At 37.6% G+C, this 22643-nt stretch overlaps 1 protein-coding gene across 1 annotated transcript; it reads left to right on the top strand.

Moving 5' to 3' along the window:
* The first annotated feature begins 365 nt into the window (after positions 1-365).
* CLDN1 (claudin 1) lies at positions 366-21785 on the top strand. Its single transcript, XM_089680154.1, has 4 exons — positions 366-749; positions 17240-17404; positions 17992-18076; positions 18696-21785. Exons 1-4 carry the CDS (start codon positions 527-529, stop codon positions 18862-18864), a joined length of 642 nt encoding a protein of 213 aa, XP_089536280.1. The 5' UTR covers positions 366-526; the 3' UTR covers positions 18865-21785.
* Positions 21786-22643: the final 858 nt, after the last annotated feature.

The following is a 22643-nucleotide window of genomic DNA, read 5'->3' as shown; positions in this document are numbered from 1 at the left end:
ATACTTGTGCCCAAGTGACTGGTATTTATGTAATAGAAACCAAAGTGATGGTTGCCTGATTCATCTATTTTTCCATGTTATTGTTCACTCTATTTATACATTTTTATATTATTCTCCTCTGTGTGTGTAGAACACCTGGCTTTGCAAATATCTATTATGGATGAGAACCAAAACAATGACTTCAGGGTTGAAATCAACTTAGCCACTAACCTAAATCAGACTAGAAAAACATGTTGTGTCAGGAGCAGTGGTGGGAGGTTGTGAAGAAGAACGCTGTAAGGGGAGTGATTGTCCAACTAATCTTATGTTATTCTAAGGAGCACCACTAGGAGAACATCTGATGGGAGTTTAAATAAGGCTGATAGTCATCACAGTTCATTTAGGTGTTGGACTGTCCAGCTACTCATCCACTTTTCTTATACTCAGTTTGCAGGCTAGCTTCAGCCTTGATATTAGATATTTATTAATACAACAGAGCAGAACTACTGTATCTTGAAGCAGTAGCTATACTTCCCTGTTGTAGAAGATGGCCAATACAGGCTTACAGCTGTTAGGATTTGCCTTGGCTTGTATAGGATGGATTGGCTTTATAGTGGCGGTAGCTATTCCCCAATGGAAGATGTCGTCTTTTGCTGGAGATGCCATCATCACAGCACAGGTCACCTACGAAGGCTTGTGGATGTCCTGTGTCATGCAGAGTACAGGACAGATGCAGTGCAAAACCTTTGACTCTCTTCTGAAATTAGGCAGTAAGTATCACTTTTCTCATGTATGACTTTATACTTATTTTACTAGATGAGTTCCAGTTCTTCCAATACACACATACAAAAATGTGTATATACCAATTTATCTATCTATCTATCTATCTATCTATCTATCTATCTATCTATCTATCTATCTATCTATCTATCTCTCTGCCATATGTTTATCTTTTAATTACCAATGAATATAAGATGTTGTATAAGCAATCTGTTAGTATTTTCCTCAATTTCTATACCTGTAGAAAAGTAGAACATGTTATATAATATTTAACAGGGCTGTACTGGCTTACGGTAAATAATTATAGTAGCATGTCACTTCATAAATTAAAGCAGAAGAACATTTGACCAATATAGTTGGTTTTCTGGATTTACACATTGGAACTTGTTTGTTGTGAACCCTAAATATAAGCGTATCCTACCATCCATTCACTGCCAGTCTTGACCTTTTGGGCATTATTTATTAAGTGCCAAACAAGCAGTGCAGAAACCAATGGAGCCAACCAGCACATTTAATTTTACACATTATTTGACGAAATCTGACTTTTTTCCATGAATTACGATGCATCATTTTTTCTTTTCACCATGTAAGCAAAATTATCCTATGAAAAGTCATGCAGTAGTTGGAGAGTTACAGATAAGTTGACTTTGGCCTGTATACTAATGGAATCATTTGATGCCTCTTAATGCATAGTAAATGGTTTCTCCAGTAGACTTATGTGAGCTAAATGAGATATTTCAGGTTATTGACAATTATTTGCTTATGCCAAGTAAACTACATAAACAGTATGAGAAGTTAACCTAAGTCATCCTATGGCAAAGCTACCTATATGCCAAAGTTACCTTGGCTAGCAGCAAGAAAGGCCATTACTCATGATGAGCTGATAAATCTAAACAATTGCAGCCATGACTAAACATGCACCATCTTGGGATGCCAAAATTGATCATAGCTAATTTATTCTATGTTCTTTCATGTAACTTCCTCTGTTGGATAACCTTTTTTTGCCTTCATCAATTTACTGTAAACACTGAAACTGACACTGAAAACTGATCTGACACTGAAAATTGGCCTTCCTGTCTAGACATTAGCTAAAAGTCAGATATTCTACTGAAAATTAACTCTTTGCTGCTGGTGTTTTAAAAATTAAAGTGCATGTCCAGCCAAACCTTTTGTGTTGATAAGGTTTGGATTTATTCTGGAAGGGATAGAACCCTTGTCTTTATTTGAAGATATCCCAGGCTCCATTTCAAAGATTTTCTGACAGTAAATAAGAGAAATTCTTTCCATCACAACCATCCTGGATAACAGTAAAAGCTCAGAAGTGGTTCTGATCCTTCTCTACTCTATAAAAAAAAAGTTTTGGTTGGACATACAGAATGAATGCAGTAGCTAAACAGTGCCATTTGGTCAAATTGCACAATTCCCTACAAATATAACCTTAGCATTTATGGTGTCCAAAGTTATACTTTTGGAAAACCCAGGATGTATTGACCTTCCTGAAAAGTAAACATATCATTCCTAGGAGAAGGTTATGTTTGTATGAGTTGATGATTACGAGAACGTTTTGAAACCGAGTTGTTAAAAATGCCCATTAAAGTATGGTGACAGTTAACTGGAAGTTCGGAGTTTTCAGCACTTCAAACCAATCTGTATAGAACCAAATCAATCTTTGTTATGGCAGTTCACCTGGGAGAAGAAGGGAATGAAAAATACTAGCTCATCTGATTTTATTTGACATTGTTAAGTGTGTCCACAAATTGCCAGGATTTAAGAATGTCTTTTATAAATTGTTCTGATTCTGTAGCATGCATTTTCATATATGTCCTTATGCAGTGATCTATTATATCAGATATTCTGATTCAAAACCCTTCAAATTCATATATATCCTCATCTACAGCAATCTATCACATCAGACATGCCAGTGCAAAAGAAATGAATGTGATTTATCACTTTCATGTACAACAGGACACCTCTTTGTAGCAGTATTTCTTGCATCTCCCCATTCTGCCAACTTCTGGGTCATGATAGGAGATATCTAGCAGGCAGCTACTCTGTAGGTGGATACTGGAATTTTATCTCATTTATTTAGATTAATGATGTCCCTTGGACACTATTATATCAGATTGGATGAGTACAGCCCAATTCAGAATAACTATGAGTCAAGGTCCCACTGTTGCAAGTTAGGCGTTTTCTGACAGCATCCCTCTGTGTTGCTATAAAGGCATCACCGCATTCTATGCTTACTTAACAAACATACTTCTGTGAGAAGACATGGTCAATATACACTCAGCAATGCTGTCACTGGCTGTGCCACTATGGGTATGAAGTTTAAGTAGCTTATTTGCCTTCTCTGGTACATCCCTCCCCTCCTTTAACATGATTTTGTTTTAAATAAAGCCTTTCTCTTTTCATTACATCCTTTATTTTAGACCCAGTGATCTTATTACTGGGTCTCTGTGCTTATCTGTACAATGCAGGCAGATCATGGCTGGTTGGAGGGACTGTACATAGATTCCTGAAAACAGCAGACAGTCCTAGGTAATGCTCACGTGTGATGCTGAGCCTCCATATTTGAAATAACTGAAATCTAATGATTGAAAGGGATGGGCTAGGAAATGTCAGAGAAAAACAAGGGCTAGATGACACTGGACAATCTAGGAAGCCAGGATTGAGGCATGTTCTATCTGATTTGCTGAAGCTGCTAATGCATACTGTGAGAAGCTGACAGTGTACAGTGAAGTCAGAGTAAGCAATTTTAATGTGGGAGAGGAGCGTGTACAAATGTCTGAAGGCCAGGCTGGAGTTCAAGTCTTTCTATTGCACTGCCTCAACAGATGCAATGGTAGCATACATCTGAACAGCAGTATTTGCTAATTGTCAGCAGCCTGTTTTGGCTAGTTTATAATTGTGTTACATTTTATTCACTCTGTTTTCCTTTTACCTAATGTGTGCTGCAACACATTACAATGTGCTGCCTGTCTCTTTTTTTTAAGGCATGTACCAAAACAGCCTATTCGTGTGAATTGTAAGGATACACAGTTCATGTGTTGAGAGTGCATTGACTAATGCAACCCAATGTGTTAAAAACGCCTAAACCTGCTGCCTTCTGCCTAACACAAATGTGCAATGGCAATAGGGTGGGTCCAAAGCCCAAGTCCCGCACATATGTGTCAATGGGAGGCTGATGTTTCGATGCAGCACAGAGACCGAGCTGTCAAACACTAAGATTTGGTAGCTGGCTTTCAATCATGTGACCACTGTCATTCACAATGGTCACATGATCACCAATCCTTCCTGCCCCCTGGACATTCAGAAGGGGTTAGAGTGTATGCAAACCCTAACAATGAACTTCTTTTATTTTCTAATTCTTGGTTTCTTAAATATACCTTTGGAAACATTTTGGTATAACTTTTTTATAACTGCAAAAAAAGCTGATTTTATCATAAATTCAGAGCTGTCCTGTGCAGCTTTCCTGTCTTATCTCCAAGAGCCCTCTTAGTTCTTATCTTGGAATACAAAATATTAGCCTTTTTGTTGGAGGGATCTGAAAGTAGGAGTTGTTGAATATCATAGCAAAAGACAGCTGGGCAGGGCTGACACCACTCAGTCCACAACAGCTCACAACAGAGCTTAAGATCTAAGTTCATATCTGAGATCACTTCTGAGAGATTAATGGGTATTCTTCTTTACTTTAAACCCTGGTTCACACTGATGCGGTGCGGAATGATCAGTGTTTTCTTTGCAAATTCCGCACCGCATCAGAGCTGCACCCCGTTCATGCGAACCACTGCTGGTGTGTATGTTAAGTTAACAACACCCCAAAAGCGGTTTGCAAAACGCGGTGCGATGTGCAGAATCGGATCGCATAGGTGTGAATACCTATGCGATCCAATTCTAGTGCGGACCCAAAAAAGGGTCCTGCACATTTTTGGTGCGGGTGTGGTGCAAATAGAGTCATACAAAATGTATGGCTCCAATCGCACCGCACACAAATCGCATGTGATTTTTACAGGAATGTGGTGCAGTTTCTGTGTGAATCACATATGATATGCCAAACCACACATATGTGAACCCAGGCTAAAGGTATAAAACATAAACAAATGTGCACATGTTGCACAGATGTACTGTCTATGTGTGTGTTTTTTTCCCATTTTATCTTAACTTACTTTTTAAGCTTACGCTTCTCTGCTGCATTTATCTGCTAAATTCAAGCAGACTTCTGTAGTCATTCAATATTTTTTTTTGTACTAAATTCAAACTCTAAAGTAAAAATATAGCCTGGTAAATGTGATAGCCCCAAATGAGACATTTTTGTGGAACTTCTCATTAGTGGATATTGGCATTGGAGCTTCTGAGTGACTAAGAGTTGGCCTGTACATTTAAGTTGCACAGAGCACCCTCAAACCCAGAGTGTGTTATGCAAATACATAGAAAGTCAACATGATGGCCACCTTCTTCTGCCTCTTGTGGTTCTCAGCACGATCACCCTTTACAGTGATAGGCCAAGATTAAGGTGCAAAAAGCAGGGTGGGGCAGCCAAAAGCTCCATCTACCTAGTCTAAATTGTTTTTTTTTTTTTGTATTGGTAGAGCACCACAGGTAGTGGGAGGGTACAGATTTATAAGATGTCAGGTGACGATTGGTCACAGGACTAGAAAATTTATTCAGATTGCTGATTATATTTAATATTCTTAACAGTTTGTAATTTTAAAACAGCATCCTCCTTTTTAATTGGAGCATTCACCAAACATTTATTACACGTAATTCTTCCTGGTGCATGTCCTTCAAATTGCAGTGAATGTTTGATGAAAGTCACATTCACCACCTTATAAATATGTGCTTTTTTTCATGTAAACCAATAGTTTCTAAACTGCAGATGTGGCTTTTTTCTTGCCTTTATCTGGCCCTTGGGGCACCATTCCACCAAATGCCACCAATGATAGACCACCATTCCACCAACTGACACAATGCTCCCTTCTGACGCCATCAGTGGAGTACTATTCTTCCCACTGATGCCAACAATGGAGCACTATTCATCCCATTAAAATCAACGATGAGGCACTAATGCCGGGTCACTTTCTACTCCCACTGGCCACAGTCCGGCCCTCCTAAAGCATGAATGACAGTAAATTCGCCCTAAACCAAGGCAAAGTGAGGGATTATAAATGCCTGCACCTTTTCTCCCTGTTAAGAAAGCACTGAATTCCTGTGTTCAGGCATCAAGTAGCAGACATGATTAGGCATGTTGAGACTTTGCTTCACAACCTAGTAAAGAGTCTTCACCTAGCTTTCTTATCTTTTTCCTTTTTTTTCTTTCCTTTTTTTACCAAGCAACTTGCTAAACAAGAATTATTATAGCCAGCACAGAAGCTGTGGGGCAATTATAAAGCACATGGTAATAAAAGTGTCAAACTGAACCACTCTCACATGTATAATGATTTTATTGAAATGGTTATTAAACTTTAACTGTGCTCTGTTAGGAAACAATTGTCAGGTCTCTTTTATCCATAAAATAAAAAGATTTGCAGCCTGAGACTTGAAAGCTGGGTTGAGTCAGGATTGCTGATTTTGTGATATGCGTGCAGCATTAACAGTTTAATAATGGCTAGTTCCCATCCTTGTCTACCTAGGTGAGGATCTGGGCAATGCTAAACACGTCTGCTTTCATAGATTGAAACTGACTAATAGACAAGATCAGACCCGTCAAAACAGTCACCCTGGAGAGCTGCATATTTTCAACAAAGCAGCTCTCCTCCCAAACATAAAAGACAAGAATTAACAAAACCGTCAGCTTTTCCATATAACATTCCTCCTGCAACATGCCAAGTTAACCTCTTCCATACTAGATGCTATACATAAAACCCATGTGACATAAAATGACACCATTAAAAAGTTTTAGTTAAATTAGTTTTCCATCAGTTCTTATATAAGGTTAAACATTTCAACAATACATTCCAAGCAATAAACAGGGAGTCAATCTATGAGCCATTTATTAACAAAGGTGTCAAGTTTTCTTACAGCTGAACACCAGAATTACACCAAAAAACACCCTTGCAGTGCCCAAGCCTGCATTGCAAGTGCTTGTTAAGAATTGGGATAGAGTAATAACGATCCAGCTCTCTCACATCTCATCTGGTTTAGAAACAGAAGCTGGAGCCATTGACTCCTGCTGCTGTCAATCCCAGCCAGTGAGGAGGGAGCAGGGGGCTGAGCCATGCTCTGTGAGTCTTATGGACACACAGAGGTGCCTCAGGAGAGAGCATGCACGAGTGCCCCCAAATCAAACAGCTTGCTGTGGGGGCACTTGGCGGGGTGGGAGGAGCACCTGCGGGGGACCTGAGAAGAAAAGGATCAGGGTTGCTCTGTGCAAAACCACTGCACAGAGCAGATACGTATGACATGTTTGTTATAAAAATGAACCTTCAGAAATACTTTAATACCATCTAACCCTTGTGGAGTGGGCAGGGGCATTGCAACAGTGTCTTTTTGTGTAATTTCTCAAGTTCATCCTTAAAGTGTATGGAAACCCAAGAACAAAAATGTATTACTTAGCTTAGTTTAGATTATCAATCCTTCGATCAGGTGGCTGCATTAGATTTCTTTTTTAGTTTAGTGATCCAGCCAGTAACACACTTCCTGTCTTAGGGTGGCTACACTCACTTCTCCACTGTATCTATGGAGGACAGGCATAGCCACCCTAGGATAGCAGCAGTGTTATCCTGTGAAAAAGTAATATTAGATGGACTAGTAGATGTATGTGGACTTTACCTAAGTGATTAACAAATTAAATCCAAACACCAACTAACACTTGTTAAGCAGTTACAGCAACAGTTTTGGATTTCCTTTTGGGTTTTACATAAATAAAAGATGACCATTGTGAGTTCCCATAACAGTGTTAAATGGTTTGCCTCATTGGTTTGTCTCTTTTGCTGGACAGCTTGGTCTGTTAAAGGAAGTTAAAAAATAACAGACTTACTGGCAGGACCAACTGGTAATTAAACTATGTTACGGGGAAACTCAGAAAAATGATTGCTGTTAATCTAGTGACAGAGTGCCTCTTGTATATGTCATTTGTTTGCCCATATTTCCATTTTAAAGCCCAGGTTCAGCCCGACTTTTTTGCATTTGAGATCAGCATTTTATTTCATAGTTAGCCTGGCTGAAAAAAAGAGAAACGTCCATCCAGTTCAAACATTAAAAAAAAAAGTTATAATCCTGTACCCACAGTTGATCCAGAGGAAGGCAAAAAAAACCCAGCAAAGCACAATCCAATTTGCTCCTGCAGTTTTTATTGCCATTTTTGTGCCCACTGTGGAGATGTCTCCTCACTTCCTACCCCGAAGACAGGGTGTCACAGAGAAAGAAAGTAATGGGAAATCTCTACATTGAGGACCAAGACAGCCAAGAGTAAAGAAAGCTTGGAACCTGCACAACTGTTATGTCTTTCAATTTTCCCAGTTCCCCATGTCCCTGTAAATGAATAAATTACTGTTACATTGGAGAATCAGGTTCAAAATTTTAAAAAATATTTCTCAAATGCTAAATATAAAGATTTTACACATATGTATGATCCTTGGTAGAACATATATAGGAATCACCTATTCTAAACAGAGTTCATGTGGGAAGTCATTTGCTGCTTGCCTCTCCCGAGTAAGTGGATCATCATGCTGATCACCTTTTCATGTCAACCAGATTAAAATGACTAACGCAAATAACTACTTCCACTAGATGACTTTACTTATTTGAAGTCAGTGAAGAAGCAATGGGATGAGACAAGAGGTGGTCATAACAAGTGATTGAGGAGGAGGACATACTGGATTTCCTACAGTCTGAGGAGATTTCTGTATAGAATGTATATTTGATGGTACATACTATTATTTGAAATTAAAATTAAATCAGGGTTCAAAGACATAGGGGAGATTTACTAAAACTAGAGCATTTAGAATCTGACGCAGCTGTGTATAGTAGACTTCTTCCTTAAAAAATCAGTGATAACAATTTTTTTTTGTGGGATAAGAGAAAGGGTTCTGTTGATATATTTCACGATGTTCCAAAAACATCATACTTCACCTACCACTAGAATATTAATAAACTCAAAATTGGTGTCCGCTATACAAAACACGTGTAAATATATAACTGTGATACACTACTAGACGCCAGAATATCACTTTCTCCCCCGAAAGTCCAAAACAAAATCAAAAGTCCCTCTCAGAGTCCATAAATCTCAATAACCCCTACTGTGATATAAAATGTTCAATATAAAGTATTCTTTCTTCTTATTAATTATCTTCTTCCATCTGTGATAGATACTTCATCCTCCAAATGTCATCCTCAAAAGAAGAAAAATAAACACACATAGTGTATTATCCTTAATGCAAACACATACAGTAGATCATAGTAAATCCGTGAAAACTCCTGCTAAATCATTCCACCATGTGTCCACTTTCGTGTGTCTGTAATTATTACTCTTACCCTCAATTAACTTGAAAAAGACCTTGTGGTATATTCCACCAATAGACTCCTCAAAACTTCAAACTCTTATCTCATTCTCCCCTTCACAAGAGATGTACCTAGAATATAGTGTAATATCTTCAATATCTTTCAACTGTGTGCTCTCCTGCTCCCCTCAATCTTCCAGTACGACCACCAGTTCTTGCATGGGTGAACACTCCACCACCTCCAAAACCATGTACCTTACCAGACAGCTTTAGTCCACCAGTATAAAATGCAAATGGCTCCTCTCAGTCAGTAACATTTGCGGCTTCCAATGGCATCAACTCATGTATCAGAATAAATGGATATATAGTGCAGTATGTTTTAAGTTCCACTATTTATTATAAATAAAAAGTGCTTACAAATAGCCAGCATGTAATGCACATCTCATCTCCAAATCAGCATCAGCATTTTTATGTTCAGAACCACTTCCAAGATGGCCACTTCATCTGACATCATTTCTGACGCGTTTTGTCACCCGACTTTATCAAAGGATTGAGGGGAGCACGAGAGCAACTTTATATTGAACATTTTATATCACAGTAGGGGTTAGTGAGATTTATGGATACTGAGAAGGACTTTTGATTTTACCACTAGAATATGCTTGCATTTAAAATACACACAAATTCTATTATTCACTCTGCTAATTAAACATGTTATTCATCTGTCAGTATTAGTGAATTGGTAAAAAGTACTCCAAAGGAAGACCAATTAAAAGTCCCCTGTTGAATGCAGATTGCCCATGGGTGCCTCAACCAGAAAACCCATGCTGGGAGCAAATGCTCCATGCCACCAGGTGAACTCTAGTCACTCAGCTGGAATCAAATAGTTATCCTGCAACAGCAAAGCATTCTAAGCACATTGACATAATCAGCCTAATAGGAAAAGTACTGTATTTTCATATTTGGTGATATACATATTAGGAAGTTTAGTACAATGTTATAATTCCATATTAGGACAGTGATGGCATCTGGGGGTAAACATCTTCTTCAGGTCTACCATTGTACTTGTGACTATATTCCATTTAGGACACACAATAAATAGTCAGTGGCTTGTTATAAATTAGCTTTATTTAGCAAGCAGTAAAAGGGTAAATGTATTAGAAAATTCTATCTTATAAATTGTATCACTGCTTCTGTTTTACAAAGCCTTAAAAACCAATATGGTCATATTCACACGATTATGACACTACCAAACCAGCTGCTGACAAGGCCTGTGCTGGAGATCACAAAAAAATAACACTAAAGGTCCAATTCACTTCTACTCTATTCACATTATTGTCAATCAAGCTCTGATGAAGCGGTCACTCTTGAATCCCTGAAACGCATTGCGTTCTTTTTTGATTGTCACCAAAAAGTGTATCTAAACCTCTTAGCAGTGGTATGGCACTTCAATTTCAATTTTTGTTACACTACAAGCCAAAGAGACTGTGGAGATCCTCTGGGGTGTAGAAGCTGCCTGCCAAGGAACCAGATCATTTACACCAACATCAATACTTTCAAATAGCAATACCAGTGAGTTAACCCTACAGGTCCTATACTATTTTTCCACTTTCCTTAATTTTTCCACTTGGGACTAGAATATAGGGAGTAGTCAGTGACTTGTTTAAGCTAGTTTTTTTAGTAAGCAACAAAAGGGGAAAATGTATTCCTTCATGGGACATCTTTTAGAAAATCCTATCTTATAAATTATATCACTGCTCCTGTTTTACAAAGCCTTACTGTACAGCAACATGGACATATTCACACGATTGTGACATAATTACACAGAAGTAGTTTCTCTTGGCAAATGTTTAGATAACAGGAGGAGTGTAGGTGTTTTTAGCCAATAACTGTTGGTTTGTATGCCAAAAAATGTCATGCCAAAATGATGGGACAGACAATTTAACGTTAGAGCCAAAAAACTGGTTGGATTTATCTAAAACCGAGTAGGTGCTTTTAAACACTGTGGCTATATATTGCCCTATTTTAGTACGATTTGAAAACTTGCTGTCATATTTGTGTGAGAGGCCATGCAGTACTTCCCTAGGGTGTTATAAAATGGTTTTCTGCCAACGTGTTGGAAAAGATGTATGCAATAATAATAGTGCAGCACTGTAAATAAAAAACAGCGTTCAAACTAATACAAATGTGACACTACACAAGGGCAATGTATTAAAAATGACTACAAATACTAACAATAAAACTTTTGGTGTACCCTGGTATAATTGTAAAAATACAACAATAAATGTACTATTGTGATTTTTAAAATGTTACTAAACCCAGGACCCTGAATTCACTATATCTGCCACAGGACACACAACATGGAAATGCAATTATTTCAGTAAAAAGAAACTGGTAAATACCTTTTCTCATCAGCAGTTAGAGCAGTCTTGTGACTTCTGTCAATGTCCAGCAGAGCACTGGTTAAAGCTTGTAGGAGGAGTTTTCATTCTCCTCTGATTGTCCTATGAGGCTGCATAACCCCTGACCCTCTGTCTGGACAGCACTGATTGGCCCTGTGCTGATCACATGCACTCTCCCAAGAAAAATAAACTCCTTAGCAATACATACCAAACTGAGTATGTGCAGCTTGCCTCCAAGGCTCTGCTCTATCAACAGATAGATTGGGGACAATAGAAGAAGGGGAAGATCAGAGAAGGCAGGCTCAAACATCCTTTTTATACAATGTGGAGAATTAACCCCTTAGGCTCCACAGTGAGTATAACAAGCATGCTTTACTGCATATACAGACTGTTTTTACTGTTGTGGGTTTAGTAACACTTTAAGTGTCCAAGTAAGCACAGTGCAATAAAGTGCAACAGTGTTCAAATAATCTGCAGATTGAAAACACGTACACCAGAAATTAAGTTTCAGGTGTTTCCTAGGTCTAAGAGTGGGAGCAACTGGCAAAGGGAGATGTAACATTTCTCACCTACAAATGCCAAGTATGTGTACGTACTCTTTGTGCACTGAAGCATGTAAGTGTGTTTATAAGTCATTTTAATTACGTTTTGTCTAAAATTTAAAGCTATGCTCCACATTGTATTCTTTTCTCTGACTGTACATGGAAATCCTGAGTTATTACCATATACAGTGGGGATCGAAAGTTTGGGCACCCCAGCTAAAAATTTGTATTAATCTGCATAAAGAAGCCAAGGAAAGATGGAAAAATCTCCAAAAGGCATTAAATTACAGATTAAACATTCTTATAATATGTCAACAAAAGTTAGATTTTATTTCCATCATTTACACTTTCAAAATAACAGAAAACAAAAAAATGGCGTCTGCAAAAGTTTGGGCACCCTGCAGAATTTATAGCATGCACTGCCCCCTTTGCAAAGCTGAGACCTGCCAGTGTCATGGATTGTTCTCAATCATCGTCTGGGAAGACCAGATGTCAATCTCAAAGGTTTTAAATGCCCAGACTCACCTGACCTTGCCCCAACAATCAGCACCATGGGTTCTTCTAAGCAGTTGTCTAGAAAACTGAAAATAGTTGACGCTCACAAAGCTGGAGAAGGCTATAAGAAGATAGCAAAGCGGTTTCAGATGTCAATATCCTCTGTTCGGAATGTAATTAAGCAATGGCAGTCATCAGGAACAGTGGAAGTTAAAGCAAGATCTGGAAGACCAAGAAAAATATCAGACAGAACAGCTCGCAGGATTGTGAGAAAAACAATTCAAACCCCACGTTTGACTGCACGATCCCTCCAGAAAGATCTGGCAGACACTGGAGTTGTGGTACACTATTCCACTTGTACAAATATAGTCTTCATGGAAGAGTCATCAGAAGAAAACCTCTTCTACGTCCTCGTCACAAAAATCATCGTTTGAACTTTGCAAATGAACATATAGACAAGCCTGATGCATTTTGGAAACAAGTTCTGTGGACCGATGAGGTTAACATTGAACTTTTTGGCCGGAATGAGCAAAGGTACGTTTGGAGAAGGGGCACAGAATTTAATGAAAAGAACCTCTGTCCAACTGTTAAGCATGGGGTTGGATCAATCATGCTTTGGGGTTGTGTTGCAGCCAGTGGCACAGGGAACATCTCACGAGTAGAAGGAAAAATGGATTCAATAACATTTCAGCAAATTTTGGATGGCAACTTGATGCCATCTGTGAAAAAGCTGAAGTTAAAGAGAGGATGGCTTCTACAAATGGATAATGATCCTAAACACACCTCGAAATCCACGGGGGATTACATCAAGAGGCGTAAACTGAAGGTTTTGCCATGGCCTTCACAATCTCCTGACCTCAACAAAACTAAAAATCTATGGATAGACCTTAAAAGAGCAGTACGTGACAGACAGCCCAGAAATCTCAAAGAACTGGAAGACTTGTGTAAGGAAGAATGGGCAAAGATACCTCAAACAAGAATTGAAAGACTCTTGGCTGGCTACAAAAAGCGTTTACCAGCTGTGATACTTGCCAAAGGGGGCAGTACAAGATATTAACTCTGCAGGGTGCCCAAACTTTTGCAGACGCCATTTTTTTGTTTTCTGTTATTTTTGAAAGTGTAAATGATGGAAATAACATCTAACTTTTGTTGACATATTATAAGAATGTCTAATCTGTAATGTGGTGCTTTTTGGAGATTTTTCCATCTTTCCTTGGCTTCTTTATGCAGATTAATACAAATTTTTAGCTGGGGTGCCTAAACTTTCGATCCCCACTGTATGTGCTGCATGGAGGATTATTACTTCATGTAGTGTACAAGTGTGTCTGAGTATACTAAAGAATTTAATTTGTGGTCCATACACAAAGGTGAGCTTCAGTCCTTTTGAGTGTGAAATAACACAGAGGTAAATTGGCACCTTTATGGGATCACTGTGGATTTGAATGTATCGGGAGTGATTTTAGACCCAAGACCACAGGTCAGTTTTTGTAGATTCACCTATATTGCTCAATCTGCAATAATTTGCTTGGTAAATCTTAGAACAAAACAGTATTTAACTTTTGGGTAGATTAACTTATATATTTTGCATTCTGCAGAATACTGGAAACGTACTTAAATGATGCATTTTATTGTAAAGTCCTAATTTGAACACTTATTCATTACAATTTTATATTTTCTGTTGTATTTTCACGATTAGGCCAGGGCAAGTTGTATTATAATTGCTATGTGAGATATGAGATACATATGTATTTTGCTTGTTAGCAGCACAGAAGGGTTCTTATTTTTTTCATTGGAAAATGTATTTACAGTGGACCTCAGTACTTTCAGAATGGAAAAACAGAATGGAAGGATAAACTTTGCATGCAAAATTGACCAAATACGTACAGAATCTAGTTTAAGAGCAGATATCTCACCATAATTTTTTTTGGTAATCTACCAGTCAAGGAAAACCTTAGACACCAAAAAATATGTTCAAAAAAGTTAGGTGCCAGCTTTAATTTTCTTGTACATTGGCTGCCAAATACTAGAATTGATTCAAGCCCATTTATACAGGCATATTATTAGCCTTAAAGTGGTATTAAACCCCCCCAAAAATTGTATTATATTGCACCAATTCATAGATTTGGTGGCTTTCGTTAGGCTCTTTAACAGACCAAGCTGTCCAGCAAAAGTGATAATTAGAAGGTTGAGACAAAACATTTAACACTGTCAGGGGTGCTTACAATAGCCAGCTTTAATTAATTTTTGTAAAACCTTTATCCCAAAAGGAAAAAAACGGTTGCTGTAACTGTTTAACATTAGATTTAGGCTTTAATTGTTATTCAAGTCCACCTATCCATCCATTTGTTAGTCAAATCATACAAATTTGCTAGTCCATCTAATACTACACTCTCCACAGATTGAAAATGCTGCTGTAAAAAAGGTGTCTCTGTTGCTCCTCTATCCAGATTGGAGATACCCTATGACAGGAATTGCACACTGCCTGGATTACCTGGTGAAAATAAATTGAAAATAGCTTTAGGCTATAAATGAAATTGAGAAAAATGCTGTTGGTTAAAAACTCATGTTCTCAAATTAGTGTGTTTGGGACAATATTATATAACCGAGCCAAGTGATGTTTAGTTTTTTTTAAAACATCTAGTTTGAATGACTGTAGTTATGGTTCTGAACTTGTAAGTACACCAGTCAAGTCACCCAAACCAACCAAACAAATTAACATTTAAAAGGAACTTGAATTTGTTACACTACTAACAGTTCTGCAGGATCATCGCTACCTTGGTTTCTTAAGTCTGGGCTCCTGTCTTGGCTATGAGCATGTGATTTCCAGAATAAGAATAGGAAGTAAGAAACTTGCTCACATGCTTATGTTCTCAACATATTTGGCAACATAAAGAGTATAATATTTGCCACAAATATGTACACATTAAACATGAATGGGTGTGATTGCATGCAGGGCAACCCTTTGAAACTGAAAAATTTGGATGAACTTACAAAGAAAACAACGTCAGGTTTTAACCTGTCTTCATGTGAAACACATGCTACTTTTCAAGTTAGGACTTAGCAAAGAATTTCAGACAGGAAGTCTTTTAAATATGTTATTACATGGTCACCAAATCTGGGATCAGTAGAAGCATAACAAGAGTAGTTTTCCACAAAATAATAGCTTAGAAGCCAAACATAATAAAGTGATAATCACAAATATAATTGAATCAGCAAATGTAGATATGAAACATGACAACACCAATTAGAAATCCAATTCATCCTTCTCCATCAAAAGTTAGAGTCAGAATAAATATTAAAATTTGTAATACATGACGGGTTTTCTTAGAGGGGATATGTGAAATTTTCTAGCCGTTACTCTTTTCTTTCTATGGCATACAAGAATAACGTTATGAATTAAGTTTGACATTATTTATTGTTCTGCTGTATTGTTTCATATTCATTATACAAATGGGAACTAGACCAGGATGTGCAACCTATATCAAATAAGATGTGACTTGCAAATTAAGTTTTATACATCAGGCAATATCATGCGTTCAAACACTAGGGGCAATTTTCAAGGCCTGTAGGTTTTGTTTGCTTATTAAGCAAACATTAAAAGTTAATAGGAATCTTTCTCCAACAAAGCTTTGGGCATGTGGCAATTCATTAATTTGTCAAAGTATCATTTTTGATGTGTGTATGATTGCATGATTAATATTACAAAATTCCCTCAGGCAGCAGCAAAAGCAACAGCACTGAATTACCTGCCATGTCCCGTTACAGAGTAGTGTTCACATAAATACACACATGTAGATTTGTATGATCCTTGAAGATTCAAACAATTCTTGAAGCATGATCATATTAACTTCTGTATTGCATGATTTTCTGCAGAACAGATGGCTCGATATGCAAATTTTCAGGCGGGTAAAAAATGTTTATTGTCTGTTTTCTTTATCACTGGTCTCTGCTTTCTGCAGAAATTGGGGCTAATTGAGCTTAAGGCCTATTTTCTTGGGTATCATGTAAAGGATAACTTAACAATCTTGTTGGCTTACCCAAAAAGGGATCTAGCAATCCAATACATTAACATTTATTTTCAATTTTCACTCTATCCAATACAAAGCTGAAGTGTGCACAATGATATTATTTAGATATACAAAGGGGGAGATTTACTAAAACTGGTGCACTCGAAATCTGATGCAGCTGTGCATGGTGGCCAATCAGATTCTAACATTCTACTTGTGCTTTAAAGCCAGGGGTGTCAAACTGGCAGCCCTCCAACTGTTGCGAAACTACAAGTCCCATCATACTTCTGCCTTTGGGAGTCATGCTTGTAACCGTCAATCTTGCAATGCCTCATGGGACTTTTAGTTTGGCAACAGTTGGAGGGCCGCCAGTTTGACACCCGTGTTTTAAGCCTTGACAATAAAATGTGGAAGCTGATTGGATTCTATGCAGAGCTGCACCAGATTTTGTACCATGCAGTTTTAGTATATAGCCCCCAAAGTGAATTTACTGTACTTTTCAAGTTGTTGTGCCTCTTGACCATTGAATGGGAACCAATTTGTAATGTAATGCATAATAAATGAGGATACTTTGTAATATTCCCTTTCACTTTTACTAGGCACTATGCAGGCGACCCGGGCGTTGATGATCTGTGGAATTCTTTTTGGTTTCTTTGCTGCTTGTATTGCTGCAGTGGGAATGAAATGCTTAACTTGCCTTCAAGATGATGAGGTGAAGAAAGCCAAAGTTGGGATCGTTGGTGGTATTCTTTTCATCATTGCTGGTATGTATAACTATTATTTGGTGTCCCATGGAGATAGGTTGTTGTTCACTAAATTCACAGTATTACACTATAATTTCCAGCAGACACTGATACTGAAACAGGTTTAAATATAAACAATTAGAGGTGACCCTGGGAATGGTATTCACACATGCAGACCTTTTCAAAGTAAAACAGTGGGACACTTGCTACCTGACAATTCATACACTTTCTATATTGAGTGTCTTGTGGTCTTCCATGGAGTGCCTGATGAAGGGGTCCTGTGAGGCTCTAAAATGTTATTTCTGTATTTATAATATGATCGCTGAATAAAACGTGGACCCATTCTGGAGATACTTGGAGTGATGATGACATATTTTTCGCTTTGTATGTCCACACACTGATATAAAATGTGCACATAGAGAATCTGAACATGTATGTTTATGGCAAAATATTTCAAAATACCTTTTGGTATCTCTGCGTATGACTGTTCTCTGTTATCTAAGGCCGGACATTCTGATAATCTGTTATTTTTCAGCCTTTTTTTTTCTTAGGATCTGAGTTTTTAATTAGAGTCTTAATGGCTTATGATTTTTTTTTTTTCTTTCTAGGGCTATGTGTGCTTATTGCAACAGCATGGTATGGAAACCAAATTGCCAGGGATTTCTACAATGCATTTACCCCAACCAACTCCAAGTAAGTATAGCAAGTGTACTTTATAGTCTTTTACACTTTCCTAAAACTTTATTTTAAAATACTCAGAAGACTTTTGTTTGTGAGTACAAGGATTCAAGATTTCAATACAATTAGTAAATACTCCTATCATTTGGCAGAATGTATGCTAAGAAATGGTGGGGAAACCCAATTAGCTTTAAACCCAGTGCTGTATGTGACTCCATTCCAGGCACATGTGCAATTGTTCTCCCCAGCTTCAGGAACAGACTCTGTCTTTGCTTGTTCTGGCTCTACTCATACAACAGCAACATAAAAGACAGCAAGAGAACTTTGAAATACATGCTACATTTCCATCTACTACCCAACTGGGATCCTTTCCCTTCTCAGATGGAGTAGCCCAGTGGGCTATGTATGAACATATAGCACAATAAAACCATTTGCAAGATTCTATCTTGGAGTGCAGATGACATTGTTGCCTTTGACACATGCTAAGCTTTAGGATTCACTTGGCAGCTCTACAATTCATGTACAGAAATCACATCCAACAATATGTAAAGAAAGTATCCAAAACCTTGTAATAATATTCTTTTGCTACGCCACTGAATGTTTCAGCATTAATGAATGTTCCTCTCTCTTACAGATATGAATTTGGTCCAGCTTTATTTATTGGTTGGGCTGGTGCCGCAATGGCAATTTTAGGAGGGGCCTTGCTGTGCTGCTCCTGTCCTAGAAGGGAAACCTCATACCCACCACCTAGAGGCTACCACAAAAATGCACCCTCAGCACCTGCAGGAAAAGACTACGTGTAATTCACTCCACTGAGACTTGAAAATCTTTTTTCTCTATGCCACCTTGAATATAACCCACAAATGACCAATTTTTCAATGAACTTTACCTGGTCCAAATGTATATTTATACAGATTCAAGACAGTTAAAGAGCTGCAGGCTTGAAGTGTGTAACTTATAAAACACTACACAGTCTAATCTTTTGTTATTATACAACATTGTGCAGCATATAGAAAATATTGTACATAATGCATAGCCATTCAAATGTCCCGTAGTAATTATAAATAAATATTACCACAAAGACATCTAAAAGGCTGTTAAACATTTCTAGATTATTAGTATTCAGATTACCAAGCAGTAATTACCATACTATTACACAGGTTTATAAGTATTAAGGACTTTTTTAAATACTGGAATCTCAAAGGCAAAGTTGCATGTTAAGGAGTTAGTGGTTTTGCAATACATTTTTTATAGTTAAACACAGTTATGTAGCTATTTATATCACTTAATGAAATGCTGTGTAAATTGTCTACATAATTTTCTGAACTAAAGCCAGTGAGCCACAATAGAAGCATTGTTTTAGTTGTCCAAATCTAAAACAGAAGATAGTTTTTGAAAGAATTTGTATTTTAATAAAATACTGTTTTACTTAAAGCACATTGAAAAAAATGCAGCTAAAGTCCAAAACAGTTGACAGGTTTTTCTAAATGAAGAACATAACATTGAATGTGACTTTGGTTGAACCATCCCTGTTATGAAGAAAGCAGATCATTATATATATAGTGTACATCAATAAAGATAGGATGAAAGCAATAAAGAATGTTGGACTACAAGCAGGATAGGCCAAGTCACTACTGTGTAGTTGCTATAAATAAGGAAATCAATTTCTTTCAAATTCTGTAATGCAAATTTGTTTGCTAAATTTACTGATGGTATAAGATAAGATGCAAAGAGACTGGATTGGCTATAAGTTCTCAGTTCAAAGCAGGCTTTTCAAAGCTACCCTAGAATTCATGGACCTGCTAAATATTGTTTGATATACCAATTATTCACTTTTTATAATGCAAACTAGTCTGTCTCTGCCAGTATCTTTTTGTTTGGGAAGAAGGGATAAATCCTGGGCACGGATGATGATATCCTAGACAATGATAATGATAGTGTTTGAGATGAGAAAATGTCACTAGAAGCTCCACACATGCTGGTAATCTATATTTTTTAAATAAATAAAGCAACTACATTGCCACCTGGAAAAGAGGAACATTATCTCTGTTAAGGAAGACTTTCAATACTTGTTCTGACACCCATGTCACTGATCTTTGCTGTCTTTAAGAGCTACTGATGCCAAAGAATATTTTTCATCAAACATACTCTTGGGAGTGTTGGATGCATGACGTGATTCCATCAGCCTTCCCTACACCATGGGTCTCCAGACTTTCTAAGCAAAGGGCCACTTTACTGTGTTTTAGGCTTTAGCGGGACCGGACTGTGGCAAGTGGAAGCAGAAAATGCCTTGGCATCAGTGTCCCATCATTGGTTTTAATGGGAGAAATAGTGTCCCATTGTTGATATCAATGATAAGAATATTTCCCCATTGATGGTGTCAGTAGGGGGAATGGTGCTCCAGCATTGGTGTCACTTGGTGGAATAATGCCCCCAGAAAAAAGCAAGCAAAGGTCCACATCTGGCCCCCAGGTCACAGTTTGGAGACCACTGCCCTACACCATTACAAGACACAGTAGTGATGAAGAGACCATAGGATGGAACCACCCAGTGGGGAACCAAGCACCTGATACACCTGGAAGTGGGATCTTGGTTAGTTATCTTCTATAGGTTACTTTATATGCTCTTTGTACAATATAAGTAATTTAAATTCTATATGTCGTGTTCATTATAATGGTTCCTCCTCAACATAAAATGCTTTATACCCATGTACCCTTGTTTCTTTATAGGGTCATTTAAACCATGTCACTGCCATTACAGAAAACATTTACATATATAGTGTAAGATTTGGCAAGTATAGGAATACACTGAGTTCATTTTTTATTAGAATGTATATTTAGGAGAGTTAGAATTTTTAGCTTTAGGGGAGCATTTGCTTGGTATGAACTTGATATCTTTCAAGGTATTTGCAAAGCTGAAGGTATCAAGATATTGTATTTTAAAATGTGGTTTAAAGTCCACTTAAATCCACTTTTGTGACAAATGTGATACAGTAAAGCAGGGCAGTAAATTATAGCTATTGTTCATTTTTTAAACCGTATAAAGTGTAAAGGCTCAAGATTTGTTTACTTTCATGCATTCTATGCATCCTAGATGCTTGCTCTAGGGGCACTTGGCAGGAGGGAGGGACCAGGAGAGCCGGTGGAGGACCCAAGAAGAGGATCGGGGTTGCTCTGTGCAAAACCACTGAACAGAAAAGGTAAGTATGGCATGTTTGTTCGTTTTTTTAAATGCCTTTAATATCACTTTAAGGCTTTAGAGGCATCCATTGACAGGGAATGTGTAAATGTTGCTTAATATTATTGGAGTCATATCATAGCTTTCTCCAGTTGAATATGGATTTTTCGTTTAGACACAACTGGGGTTGACTTACTAAAGGTGAGCATGCTCTCAGCATGTTGACGTAAAAGCCCACCCTCTTTTACGCTGCATATATGCATTGCATGGGCAGCAGGAGGTTAAGTTACCACACCTCAGTTACTATGCTATGTGAACATGCACTTTGCAAAGTAAACATACTATATTCCTTTACTATATCACCCCTGTTGTTTCTACAAGTTTAATTACCATTAAGTATCATTGATAATTTTATTGCTCTAGCTTAAAATATCGACTTGGACAGAAAAGATGGATTTACATTGTTTTTGATATATGATAGTAAAGCAGATATCATAATTGTTCTTATGTCCTTTTTTTGCAATAAATAATTTTTTACAATATTAAAGTGCTGTATGTCTCTTACACTGTCATTTCACACATAAATGAATACATCAGCTGATGCAACAGTGGTGCTTACATTTTGTTGTCTACACAAAATCAATATACATACAAGCAAAGACAAATAATATATTTTTTTGTTTCTTTTTTTTTTAAACTCCAAACTTGTACTACCTGTGAGTTGGATGGAACTGTTTTTTGTGGATCCCAATCAATTGTATTTATGAAATTTAAAGAAAATTTGCATTCAAAAGCATATACAATGTAGGAAAAACACAGGCATAATAGAGTATAAGATCATACCTCTACTTTGTAAATTACATACGATCAGTCTTTCTCAACCTTTGCAACCCAGAGAAACCCTTGAAATAACTTTCCAGTCTCAGGGACCCCTGCTAAAAATTACTATTTCTACAACTCATGGTACATTAGTGTGATGATCAGTGGGAAGAATGCTCCTTACATTTGTGGACATTGGGAGGAATTACCCCCTTACAGATAGCTACAAAGATCAATGGTGTCAGTGGGAACTTATCTGAAAGGCAGAAATTGCTCAAGGAACTCTTAGCAACCCCTGGAGGAACCCCAGATGAGAAACCCTGCATTAGATGAACCATCCTTCCCTGTTCAATCCTGCCCAAAGTGCTTATATTTCCTCCAACATAAACGTACAACCATGCACAGAGCATAGACATGCCACACAATTTATTGTGTGACGATGCAATACCCTTTTAGTAAATCAGACTTTTGCCTGTAACTTGGCCTCTGTTTGACTGGACTAAACCTAGCCATCAATCTGCTCATTCTACTACTGCCTGTTGTTTTGTACTGCGCATTTGCCTATACTTTATCTGGTTTTAAAGTA

The sequence above is a fragment of the Staurois parvus genome, unplaced genomic scaffold (genome assembly GCF_062004578.1).
Source record: "Staurois parvus isolate SC_StPar_1 unplaced genomic scaffold, SC_StPar_1.0 ptg000235l, whole genome shotgun sequence".
NCBI lineage: Eukaryota > Metazoa > Chordata > Amphibia > Anura > Ranidae > Staurois > Staurois parvus.
This window is presented reverse-complemented; position numbering and strand designations above follow the sequence as displayed.

What these genes read in the sequence shown, in the direction of transcription:
- CLDN1 (XM_089680154.1), top strand. Translation starts at nt 527, where the DNA reads ATGGCCAATACAGGCTTACAGCTGTTAGGATTTGCCTTGGCTTGTATA. An exon ending in CTCTCTTCTGAAATTAGGCA is followed by an intron (nt 750 to 17,239) that starts GTAAGTATCACT and finishes CACTTTTACTAG; the next exon opens with GCACTATGCAGGCGACCCGG. An exon ending in TATTCTTTTCATCATTGCTG is followed by an intron (nt 17,405 to 17,991) that starts GTATGTATAACT and finishes TTTTCTTTCTAG; the next exon opens with GGCTATGTGTGCTTATTGCA.